The sequence below is a fragment of the Pteropus vampyrus genome, unplaced genomic scaffold, assembly GCF_000151845.1.
Source record: "Pteropus vampyrus isolate Shadow unplaced genomic scaffold, Pvam_2.0 Scaffold10, whole genome shotgun sequence".
Lineage (NCBI taxonomy): Eukaryota > Metazoa > Chordata > Mammalia > Chiroptera > Pteropodidae > Pteropus > Pteropus vampyrus.
In genome coordinates this window covers 15,201,507-15,214,589 of record NW_011888791.1, presented here as the reverse complement: position 1 = coordinate 15,214,589, position 13,083 = coordinate 15,201,507, and the positions used below count along the sequence as shown (strand labels likewise).

The window sequence follows — 13,083 nt, the reverse complement described above, 5'->3', positions numbered from 1 at the left end:
GAGAGGGAAAGGGAATTAGTTAAAGCTTCTATCCTTTTGATTATTCTCAGTCTTAGTTGACATTCTCCTTTTAGTTGGCCCTTCATCATTGCTATGACCCAAATGAGTCTTGCACAAACTCCGGGAGAGTTCTCATCCATGGTTTCCGCAGCATTATCCTTGTATGACAACCATTTCCAAACCTTTTTCTCTCGCTTCTGTCTCATGAGTGATACAGTTCTTTAGTTATGAAAACTCAATAGATCCAAAACCAAATTCACTATCTCCACCTTCCTTTTCCCCCTTTTTCATTATTACCTATATCATAGATAGAAAAGTATATAAAAGCAGTGATACTTAGTGTGTTTTTTAGTTTTAACTCCTTGTTTCTAGTTGAATTTTGTATTAATGGTTCAATTTTAAAAAGGCTAATAAAATGAACACCTATATACTCAATATCCAACTTCAGTAGGACATTATAAATAACCTTTAAACTCCTTGAACCTTTTTCTCTATTAACTCCAACTTTCAAAGCAGCTTCTCTTTTTGCCTTCCATTCATTGGTTAATGGCATCACTAGCCATCTGGTTATTCAAACTAGAGGCCTCGGAGTCATTTTTGCCTTCTGTTTCTCCTTAATTCTCCAGAACCATCATTAGGTCCTATAGATTCTGCTTTAAGGGTTAGCTCTTGGCTCCAGCCCTTTTTGACCCCATTTTGCCTTTTGCTTCCCTAGTTCAAGCCCACATTTCTGGACCAGATTTTGGGGGTATGATTCGTGTATGTAGTCTCCTTGCTTTCAAGTTTTTCTCCCTTTAATGTATTTGCTACATTGTCTCTAATTTTTATACCATAGTACAGATTTTTCATTCTCTTGTTTTCTTTAATAATCATTCCCTTCATGCAGTGATTATTAAACCTGACTGCCCATCAATATAGCCAGTGAATTTTTCAAAATATATTTGCCTTGTTTTGCTTTTCAAGAATTTAGATGAGGCCACTTCCCTGAAAACCTTCTGATGTTTCCATCCTTGGAGATTCTGATTGAGTATTTAATTTTTAGCTGATAGTTGTTACCAGAACATCATTGAAATAACCCATTGCTCAAGCATATGCCTCTTATCCCTCCTCTTATATATGTTCTTTTCAAATTCAATGCAAACTACTTCCAAGGAATTTTTTTGACTTTAATTTTTTTTTTGGTAACAGTTTATATAAAGCTTCTTTTTATGATTGACCTGACAGCCAAAAGTATTTTAAAGAAATGATTCTTAGTGTTTTTGAGTTATTATTACCCCTTATTGCTAATAGAATTTTTGGTGGACCTTTTCTGCTGTTAAACTATGAAGTGTTGCAGTGGTTTTATTTTTAACGTTAAAATTAGTTTTAAAATTTGAAAACAATTATTTTAATGAAGAAAGAATTTCCTGATATTTCTTGACATAATTGAGTAGAACCTTTTGTGCAGAATTAAAGAGAAGTCAGTTGTGGTATGATACGTAATTTATTTTTTGCAGTGAACAGAGTCTTGTCTGTGTTAAACTGATGTAATTTGTTGATTTGGAGTTAGAAATTTCTCATGCCGGGACAATTCCTAGAGCACTTAGTAGGTGTTTAATGAATGAATAACTAAATGAATACAAATGGCAACTCCATCTGAATCCCTGTTATAATATCACTCTAATTCTCACAAGGAGCACTTTGAAAAATAGGTTTTCCCCTTGACTTAAAAATAATACTCTTAATCATTACCAAAACTTTGGAAATTACAAAAAGATAAGAAAATAAAAACTAGTTATTCACTATTCAGAGATGGCAGATATTATTTTCTAACAGTTTTACTGAAATAAAATATATATACTATACAGTTCACCTGAAGTGTATAATTCAGTGGTTTTTAGTTTATTTACAGAGTTGTGCAACCATAATCACAATTTTAGAATATTTTTATCACTCCATGAAGAAACCCCATCACCATTAATAATCAGTCCTCATTTTCCCCAAACTCCCAAGCCCTAAGCAACTATTATTATACTTTGTCTCTATAGATTTGTCTCTTCTGGACATTTCACATAAATGGAAGCTTATAATATATCGTCTTTTGTCACTTTGTTTTTTCATTTAGCATGATATTTTCAAGATTTGTCCATGTTGTAGCATATATCAGTACTTTCTTTCTTCTTATTATCAAATAATAATCCATTTTATGGATAGACTACATTTTATCAACTCATCAGTTGAAGGATATTTGGGTTGTTTCCACTTTTTGGCTAGTACGAATAATGCTGCTAATGACCATTCATGTACAAGCTTTTGTGTGGATGTGTGTGTTCCTTTCTCTTGGAGTTCAATTGCTGGATTATAAAGTAACTCTATGTGTAACATTTTGAGGAATTGCCAAACTTTTCCAAAGGACTACGCTGTTTTGCATTCCTACCAGCAGTGTATGAAGGTTGCGATTTCTCCACATTCTCACTAACACTCATTATTATCTGTCTTTTTGGTTATAGCCACCTAGTAGTGTGTGTGAAGAGGAATCCGATTGTACCCTGGTGGCTAATGCCATTTTTTGGATTTTTTTTTTTTTTGGAGACAAAATATGGAATATATAATATATGCAATTTTATAGAAAATAAAATCTATAGGAAATATACCAAATATCGCTGGTGGTTATCAGGGAATAAGAGAGGTTAGGATTAAGGGAATTATATTTTCTACCTTTAATATTTCTATAATTTTTGAATTTTTACAGTGAACATGTGTCCTTTTGTAATCACGAAACAAAAAGCTGAATTATTTCCTTGGAGGACTAAGTAGATTCAAAATGGAAAAAAGTATCCCTAAATTTAAAAGTCACAATTAATGTTATAATATTAGTTATTCAAATATAATAGTTTTACCAAATAAAATACCTTTAGGCCACTTTGTTAAATAAATTTACTTTTCTGTGGTCCTAGACTATCTATACACATGCTGTGCAGAATTTTTAAAAATATATTTTTAGTCAGGAAAAGTAAGTATGGTTTGGGCTATTGACTAGTTTATAGAAAAGTATATAATATGGAAGTGATTTTTCTAAAGATATTTACTAATATAATGTATTTGTATATTTACTTCTTTAGTCTAATGTTGATCCAATAAATTAGTCACTAACTAGAGCTTAGGAGAACTTTTCTATAGGGATATTCTTTGTACAATTATGCACCACTTAACAGTTGGGATACATTCTGAGAAATGTGTTGTTAGGCTATTTCGTTGTTGTGTGAACATCTTAGAGTGTACTCACAAACCTAAATGGTACTATTACCCTAGGCTAGATGGTATAGCCTATTGCTTCTAGGCTACAAAGCTGTATAGCATTTTACTGTAGTGAATGTTGTAACACATGGTAGGTAGGTATTTATATATCTAAACATAGAAAAGGTACTGTAAAAATATGGTATAAAAGATAAATGGTATACTTGTATAGGGCACTTAACATGAACAGAGCTTGCAGGACTGAAAGTTGCTCTGGGTGAGTCAGTGAGTGAGTAGTGAGTGAATGTGAAGGCCTAGGACATTCCTGTTAACTACTGTGGACTTTATAAACACCAGCATCACCAAGAACATGTGAGTAATATGTTGTATTACAGTATTACAACTGCTATGATGTCACTAGGCAATAGGAATTTCTTAGCTTTATTATAATCTTATGGACCACCATAGTATATGCAGTCTTTCGTTCACTAAAACATTTTGCGGCACATGACTGTAATAAGATTTGAAATCTTTATCATTAGTATCTGTTTATATAATCTCAGCTCAGGCAAGGTTCTGGTAGGCGTATTTATAATTGTTTTTGTGGAAAAAAGTGGCTGGACACTCTAGCTTCTATTGAATAATAACTAGGTACATAAAGAATTAATACAGATTAACATTAAAAATCCAAACAATCCAATTAAAAAATTGGGCAAAGGACCTGAACAGACATTTCTTCAAAGAAGACGTACAGATGGCCAATAGACATTTGAAAAGATGTTCAGTGTCACTGATCATCACAGAAATGCAAGTTAAAACCACAGTGAGATATCACCTCATACCTGTCAGAATGGCTATCATTAATGAATGAACAAACAAGTGTTGGTGAGGGTGTGGAGAAAAGGGAACCCTCATGCACTGTTGGTGGGATTGCAAGTTGATGTAGCCAGTATGAAAACAGTATGGAAGTTCCTCAAAAAATTAAAAATAGAACTAATTAATGATCCAGCAATTCCATTTCTGAGTATTTATCTGAAGAAATCCAAAACACTAATTTGAAAAGATACATGCATCCTTATGTTCATTGCAGCATTATTTATGATAGCCAAGATATGAAAGCAATTTAAGTGTCCATCAATAGGAGATAAAGAAGAAGTAGTACATACATACAGTGTAATATTACTTGGCCATAAAAAAAAGAATGAAATCTTACCAATGGCAACAACATGGATGGACCTAGATGGTATTATGCTAAGTGAAATAAGTCAGACAGAGAAAGACAAATACCATATGATTTCAATTATATGTGGAATCTAATGAACAATATAAATGAACAAACAAAATGGAAACATATTAATAGATACAGAGAGCAAACTGATGGTTGCCAGATGGGAGTAGGGGTGAGGGGTGGGTAAAAAAGATGAAGGGAGGAAGAAGTACAATTGGTAGTTGCAAATAGTCACAGGGATGTGAAGCACAGCATAAGGAATATAGTCAGTAATATTGTAATAACTATGTGAGTTAATATTGTAATAACTTTGTGCCAGGTGAGTACTAGACTAATCGGGGGATGCTTCATAAGGTACACAAATATCTAACCACTATGCTGTACACCTGAAACTAATATAAAATAATATTGAATGTTAACAGTAATTGAAAAAATTAATTAAAAAAAATAACCAGGTACATGTTAAAGATTCCTGGGGTGGTTCCTGGGTAATGGGACAGGCACTTTAGTAGGGTTGTTCAGAAAATTTCCAGTTTACTCACAGTTCAGATAATACAGGGAGGTATCATTCACGAAAGGAAGTTAATAGTTAATGTATTAGGCACTTGCAGACAGTTTTAAACACATTGTCTCATTTAATCCTCACAACAGCCCTTCAGGGTAACTACCTTGATAATGGTGTTATCTCCATTTTGCAGGTGAGGAAAGTGAGGCTCAGAGAGATTAAGTAACTTGCCCAAAGTAACACAGCCAGTATGTAGCAGAGCTGGGATTTGAATTCAAGTCTGTCAGATTCCAAAGCCCATGCTCTTTCCAGTACTTCACACTACAGCAGGTAAGTATGATACTTGGCCCTGTGTATGCCTTACTTAGGGCACCCCACACTTGAGCCTGTTTCCATCATCTCACTATCCAACTCCTAGTCAGACTCCTGTTAGAAGAACATGTGACTTGGGCCAAGATCAGTCCTTGTACATCCTGATTGCAGTGATACTTATCAGTTCTTTCTGAATGTTGCAATTACTCTTCCGTGAGGAGGAATGTACATCTTTTGCTTTCAAAATATGATTTCCTCCCTTGTAGTATAGCAGCAAAAGTTGTCCCTGGAGTTTGTCCACAATGATATTCAACTGGGTTGTTTAAATCATCATTCATACTTCTAGGACCTAAAGCTGTGTAGCCAAGGGATTGTGGGAAATCATTTTGCTTTTTTTTTTTTTTTGGTAGAGACTGGCCGTTCCATTTCTCACCCTGCTTATATCATAAAATTGTTGTGAGGGTGGAATAATAGCTGTTAAACCGTATGAAGTACTAACTATACAGTAATCCCTTTTCAACAGCCCCATCTAAGTAAAGATTCCTTTTTTATGAAATTCTAATATACACAGATTTACTTCTATAAATCTATTTAGCCTAGAAAATTTCGAGTGTGCTTGAATTGTAAATTACTCTAGTTTGAGACACAGTTAGCTATTAACGTTTAAAAAGATGTTTTGAATTTTAGTGTGCATATTAGAATAAGGTGAAGTTTTTCAGAATTTGTTGGAAATTCTTTTTAGGGAAATTCTGAAAAGTTTTAATAAGTAATGGGAAATGGATATTGATTGTATAATATCAGTTACCTAGGTCATTGATGTTCTTTTTTTCAATTACAGTTGACATACAATATTATATTAGTTTCAGGTGTACAACACTGTGATTTTCAAGTAATGGCAAATGAATTATTAATTGTACAATATCAGTTACCTAGGTCAGTGATTTTCTTCTGATTTGTGACATTATCTTCATTGGTTTGTTTTAGTGGCCTTTAATTGATATTTGTAAAGCCTTTAATGTCTTTGGTTCCCTAGTCTTGCTTTTTCCCTGAGATCTTAAATACACCTACCATTCATTCATAAAGTTCGTTTTCACTAAGGGCTTACTGTGTAAGACTGACGATAAAGCAGTGTGAGCTCACAGGAGAGCAAAAGAGGCAAAAATCTCTGCCCTCATGCGCCTTACATTTCAATTGGGGCCTATAGACCACAAACAATATAAGGAAAAGGGAAAGGGAAGGAGAGGGGAGATTGGGGGGAGAAGGGAGAGGGGGTGTGTATTTGGGGGTACCTACGTTTTGTTATAAGGACTATACCTCTGCACGAAATGGGAAATCATTGTGGTTTTGAGCAGAATTCTAACACCAGAGTTTTCAGAAGCACATCCTTGGAAATTGTTGAGGAAACACTATATAAATAAAAGGTATTATTAAATATTATTTTATAAAAACCCGAAGTGCAGACTTTTGTAATCAGTCAAATATATTAAAAAATATACTGCCAATAAATACTTTCATAAGGAAAAATGTATTGGAAAAATTAAGTTTTTTTAATTTAAAATAGCCAGTCAACCTAGGAAGGTAGGTTTATTTTTAAGAGTTAACTAGTAAAGCTTTTTAAAATGGAGGATGATCTGTTTATGACATGATCTCTAAAAAAGTTAATTGTGGTGTCATAATTAGGATTATATCAATCCTGGTAACACAGTAGTAAAGAAAATGAACTGAAACATCTGAATGTTATTTCTTACCTGAAGAATATTTACTTAAGCAATAATTAACATAATGAATATGGGATAAGAAATAAGTAGTTCTGGATCTTTTCTATGAAGTAGTTGCTCTCTAAAGTAACCATGTGATTGTAAAAATATATGGTAAGCACTTTTATTTTGGTCTGTCAAGTATTGGTAGTAAGTTTCTAGGTTCTAAATTATGAAATTCTACCTGAGTGGAAGGGTAGGTTTTAATTTAGAGCTCAGCCTGGACTATCTTTGCCAGTGATTGGTCCTTGAGTACATTTTTCCTTTCTTTTTCTTTTGATTCTTCTCATCTCTACACTTTCCCTATGTTGAATGAATCAGCTCTTTTATCCTCCTATTCCTCTCATTGTTAATCTCTTCTATACTCTATAGATAGGATGTACCTAGTCTAGATAATCTAGGTTGACTGAATTAGACTAGGTTAGCTTGGAAGAGTTGTCAAAACTGTTTTTTTGAACAATGAACTTTTCTGCCAATATTGCTATATTGAATGGTTGGTATTTCTTAACCTGGTTTTTAGAGCTTTTTACCACCTGTATTTCCTTCTAACTATATAGCCCTCTGTCCTAGCCAGAATTTTTTGTTTATTGTCCCCCAAATAATACTCAACAATCCATAAGTACAATGCATACATAAGATACAAGTTTGTCCCAGGCTTTTCCATGTCTCCATTTCTGCTTATGCTGTTTAACCTTCTTCAAATTCCCTTTTGTCCTCTTCTCTACCTATCCAACTTCTACCCATATTTCAGGATCAAATTCATATTCAACCTTCTCAATAAAGCCTATTCTGTCTACTTTTTTCTTCCTTTGAATTTTTACAGGAATATCATTGGCAATTGACCATAAACTTTTATTGCTAGCTTTGAACTAGTACTTTACTGGTATTAGTTAAGGTTCTCCACAGAAACAGAACCAATATTGGAGGGTGTGTGTGTGTACACACATATATAAAAAGGGATTTATTATGAGAAATTGGCTCATGTGATCCTGGAGGCTAACAAGTCCCAAGATCCACAGGGAGAGTCGACAAGATAGAGACCCAGGAGAGCTGAGCTGGTGGTGTAGTTCCAGTCTGAAGGCTGGCAGGCTTTTGGACTTGACTTTTGAGGCTGTAGGTTGAGACTAAAGAAGTTGAAGTTATAGTTTGTAAACGCTAGAGTACTTTAATTTGAACTTAAATACTCTTCTTTAGAAGTCTACAATTACGGGAACTGGTATTGATTGTTTTCACATGTTTTTGTTTACATTTTTTTCCTTCCTAGATTTTCTTGTAATCACGTCTTAAAGCCTTCAAGATGGTACTAGCAGATCTTGGAAGAAAAATAACATCAGCATTACGCTCATTGAGCAATGCCACCATTATCAATGAAGAGGTTTGTAAAATGAAGTATATGTGAAGTATATGTGATGGCACATCATCACTAGCATTGGGGAGCTGGATTATAAGTAATCTCTATATTTATATTTATTTTGATGTAGACTGTTTTATCTGTAGGTAAAAACCTAAAACTAGATACACTAGGTAATGTTTTTTATTGTTGACTATTAATTTCAACTTTCTACAAAATGAAACCTTAACTTACATGTAAAAATGACTAACATTTTATACTTTGAAAATGCCTTAGATGTGGAAATACACTTTTGCTTTCTTTCTTGACATAGGCCTAAAACTTCAGTATCCTGCTTTTTTCCTCTTGGGTAGGCATGTGTGTACCTGACCTTTTCTCTTTGACTTTTATTTAGCATTTTTATAAAAGGCAGTATTTTCATCTTGGCTACTTTGATTCGTTTTCTCTGAACTCATTCGGTGTTTTGGAGATTTTGTAAGTTGACTTCTTACATGGTATCTGACATAACTCTTCCACCTAGCTTTATTGTTTTAAGTTTAAGATATTTCTTTTTCCCATTTTTCTCCCACATGTTGTATCTTAATGGTTTATCAATTGAAAAGAGATGATTATAGGCCACAAGTATACTTTCTGTTTTGTGGTACCAATGCAAAAGTACTGAATTTGGTTTTAGAAGACTATTTAGTATTCCATTTAGTAGTTGTGTTATTAAAATCTGAGCAGGTCAACTTCAGATTCCTCAATGTATAAAATGAGAAAATAGCATTTACCTTACAAAGTGGTCTTAAGGATCAAATGAGATAATAGCTAAAAAGTACTTTCTAACTTGGAGGTTTAAGAAAAAAATTCTGATACAGAATTTGATATCAACACTTTAATAAGCCAATGGTTAAATAATTTTGGGACCATCTTTGAACTTGGGTAGTCCAGCCTCATTTAATAGCAACAGAGAGTTTCATGTGTTTATTTATTGGAAGAGCCAGGGTTGGAATCTTTTTTTCTATTTCCTCATCCAGGGCTTTTTCTAATTATTGTTAAATAATCATAACAAATCTTGTTTAGTCTTCGGAACTCAGAATAAATAAAACAGCTTTCTCAACATTTTTCCCTGTGTAACTCTTTGCTGTTTGTGTTTATAGTAGAGAAAAAGGAACCAGGGAGAAAAGCTTGGTGGGAAATAGAATAACAGCTGTTGCTTGAATTGGCAGCTTCTCTGTTCTTGGCACTGTGCTGGTAGGGAATTAACAAGGAAAAATCCCTCTAATGAAAGATCAGCTTCATTTTTATCAGACTCCTTTAATGAGGGATAGGGAAATCTGATTATCCTCTGTAGGACATGTGAAGTGACTTGAAGATGAGAATTCATTCAAGAAATGTATGAGGGCCTACATTTTTGTTGGCACCAGGAATATAGCACTGAACAAAACAGACTAAAATTCCTGTCCTTGTGGAGCTTACATTCTAGTGTGTAAACTATTTACATGAGCAGCAAAAGCCTCATCTTTTCTTAAGACTATAGTTTATGATCTTTTAACCACAGTGTCTTGCCACTCAACAAATATGTGATGATAGTTATTAGTGGAGGATAGTTTCCTTTTCACTTTGTTTCTCTGCTCCAGGTGGAAATAGTGAGACTTTAGATCAGACTGGGTCGTTTTCTTTTGTTACATTTTCTTGCCTAGTAGTCTAATTAAGCAGATATTGGGAATATAAAGTCCTGTGTATCAACAGCAGGTGTTCAGTGACATAGAAAACATCTTTGGCAATGTGTATAGTAACTTTATTTGGCTTGTATATTGTCTTTATTATTATTGCTTTAATAGAGGAATAAAATCGTGGTAATTAATACTTAGTTGAATAAAACTAAATGGAATGTCTTATTTTGACAAAATGACTAGACATTTAATAAGATGCTCTCTCTAAGGCTAACTGAAAAACCTTTTGTTCTCCCAGTAGTGTAGTGTTGTCTTTATTAAGCTATGGTAGTATATGATGACTGATGAACCAGTGTTTTTATATGATTGAAATGATACACTGAGCATTTTAAATTTTTATTCAATTATTTATTTGCAGGTATTAAATGCTATGCTAAAAGAAGTATGTACAGCATTATTGGAAGCAGATGTTAATATTAAGCTAGTGAAGCAACTAAGAGAAAATGTAAAGTAAGTTAAATTAATTAGATAAAAAACAGGCAAAACTAAATTTAGTTTATTGGGATGAGGAGTTAACTAGAAACGTCTGCTATATCATGAAACATTTCTTTTGTACAGCACTGTAAAAGAATAGAACTCATATGTTGGAAGATTGCGTGTATAGTATGTTTTCATAATGATGGTTCAAAAAATAAACTACATGTGGCTTTCATTTAATTATGGATTTCTTTCCATTTTAATACTATATTTGGATAGATTCAGTCATATACTGTATGGTATTTTAATATAAAAGCCTTTTAACAATTCAGATTCTTTATAGAAAAGTGGCACCATTTGATCCTTTTCAGGTTTAAGATGGCATTATAATTAGTCTTCTTCATTATTAGAGAATTGTATTCCTTTTTGTTCCCCTTTTGGTTTCTCCATCCATATTTGAATGAAGGAGTAATGTGTGTGGTCTCAGTTATTGTGTTCAGTGGGAGAGGCACTGACTGGGGCAGGGCACATAGAGTACTATAGGCACATCAGTTAATTGCTCGAATCCTAGCTGTGTCATGCTCTCAGGCCATCCTTCCTTTTCATATTATCAGAGTGGGTAATGTAGAACTAATGGCATTTAAGCATTTAGAACTAGAGAAAGTAGTCTTATTTTCTGCTAGGTGTAAAGATATATAAAGTATATATGCTGCAAGAAAAATAACTAAAATTAATACTTTGCAGTGATATGAGGATAAATTAATATTTAGACTTTAAAAAAAAAAAGCCTTGAAAAACGAACCAAAGCCTTGCATTTACTATTTCATGGTAAATTCTTTATGGTATAGATTTTTGAGTCTGTAGTAATTATATGCATGCTAATTAGAAAGCTATTAATATGAATGATTAGATATTCTTATAGCCTTTGGGGCAGAAACTTCTTTTTTCGAGTGTCTTAACTGGCTTTTTTCCCTCCTACCCCCAAATACCATCATTACGAAGGTCTGCCATTGATCTTGAAGAGATGGCATCTGGTCTTAACAAAAGAAAAATGATTCAGCATGCTGTATTTAAAGAACTTGTGAAGGTAAAAGTATATCAAGATTATACTATGATTCTCTGTAGACTCAATGGATAATAACAAACAGGAATACTATTTCAGAATACTTTTTAATGTTTTTATAGCATATTCATCTATATTAACAATATTAATTGAAAGATTATTAACTTTTCTAAAGTGACATTTTTATTATAGACTTTTCTGAGTACAAAGTTCTGAATACAGCTATGAAAGCCATTATTCCTGCAAAAAAGGCCAAAGCCAACTTACAAAAAGTTAATATTAAGTTTTGCCTATTGAATTTCCTACTTTTGTACAGAAAGTCACTTTGGGCAAGTGTTGTTTTCCACACTGTTCATTGTGTGCAGAATTCTCTTTGAAAGACCAGATATCCCTATTCTTGCCTAGATTATGAGCAATTTTGAATTAGCCAAGTTTCATTTTGCAAGTGGTAAGTAGAGCCTATTGTCCTATCTCACCTTAGAACTGATATTGCTGCTGATGTCATGAAAATTATGGTGAAAATCTTAGAGCTTTAAAAAATACGTATGGGTCAAATGATAGGGGGAAAAAAGGAAGAAGCTATAAAAAGTATTTTTTTTGAGAGCAACAGATGCCAGCTAGTGTTCTCTTAGTATTTTTTCTTATGTTGTATGAATAGTTTAATTCACTTCATTGGTTCTAGCAGAGCTGATTGGTACTTTGAAAAAGTCTAGTATCTCAGATGGTTATGTCATTTCAGTTTAGTCCTACACACTAATGAAAAAAGAAATTCAGCAAACTTTCTCTTAAGAATTAGATAGTTTAGGCTTTGTGGGCCATATGGTCTCTTGCAACTACTCAGCTCTGCTCATGTGGCACAAAAGCAGTAAATGAATGGGTGTGGCTATATTCCATTAAAGCTTTATATACACATAGTTTGCCAACTTCTGGTCTAGGACATTAACTATTATTATGGCTTTATTATCATATGGGGATACATGTTCAAGCTCCAAACAACTGACTTGCAAATCAATTACTTTTTAAAATGAACTTTAAAAATTCCTCACTTTAAAAATTCCTCATTGCTTGTAAGTCCGGGGACTGTCCATATATGAACCTTAATTTTCCATTGATTGTCATTATAAAATTGGAGATTATTTTTTACTAGCCCTTTATAACTTTATAGAACAGTAGATCTTTGGCTTTGAAGAATTGACATTGGAAAGTATTTCACATGTAATTTGTAATTTTGATTATACATAAACATTGGTCAGATTTAACATAAAGATAGGTGTGTCTCAGTATGTGGTCTCAGTATTGTAGCCACTTGCCACATGTGGTTATTGAGCACTTGTAATATGGCTAGTCCAGATTGAGGTGAGCTATAAGTATGAAATACATGCCAAATTTGAAGACCTAGTGTGGGGAAAGGGGATATAAAATACCTTATAATTTTTAAATGTAGACTGCATATTGAAATGTTAATATTTTGGCTATATTGGGTTGAGTATTAAAATTAATATAAATATTAATTATTTTT

The 13,083-nt window shown here is 33.2% G+C and overlaps 1 protein-coding gene across 1 annotated transcript in view; it reads left to right on the top strand.

The window, feature by feature from the left end:
* The window catches only part of SRP54 (signal recognition particle 54), a 33,642-nt gene that overhangs the window by 1,467 nt on the left and 19,092 nt on the right, over window positions 1-13,083 (top strand). The window contains exons 2-4 of the mRNA XM_023521656.1: window positions 8,283-8,393; window positions 10,443-10,534; window positions 11,504-11,588. Coding sequence (XP_023377424.1) covers window positions 8,316-8,393; window positions 10,443-10,534; window positions 11,504-11,588 — 255 coding nt within the window. The 5' untranslated portion in view covers window positions 8,283-8,315. The remainder of the gene's footprint in view (window positions 1-8,282; window positions 8,394-10,442; window positions 10,535-11,503; window positions 11,589-13,083) is intronic.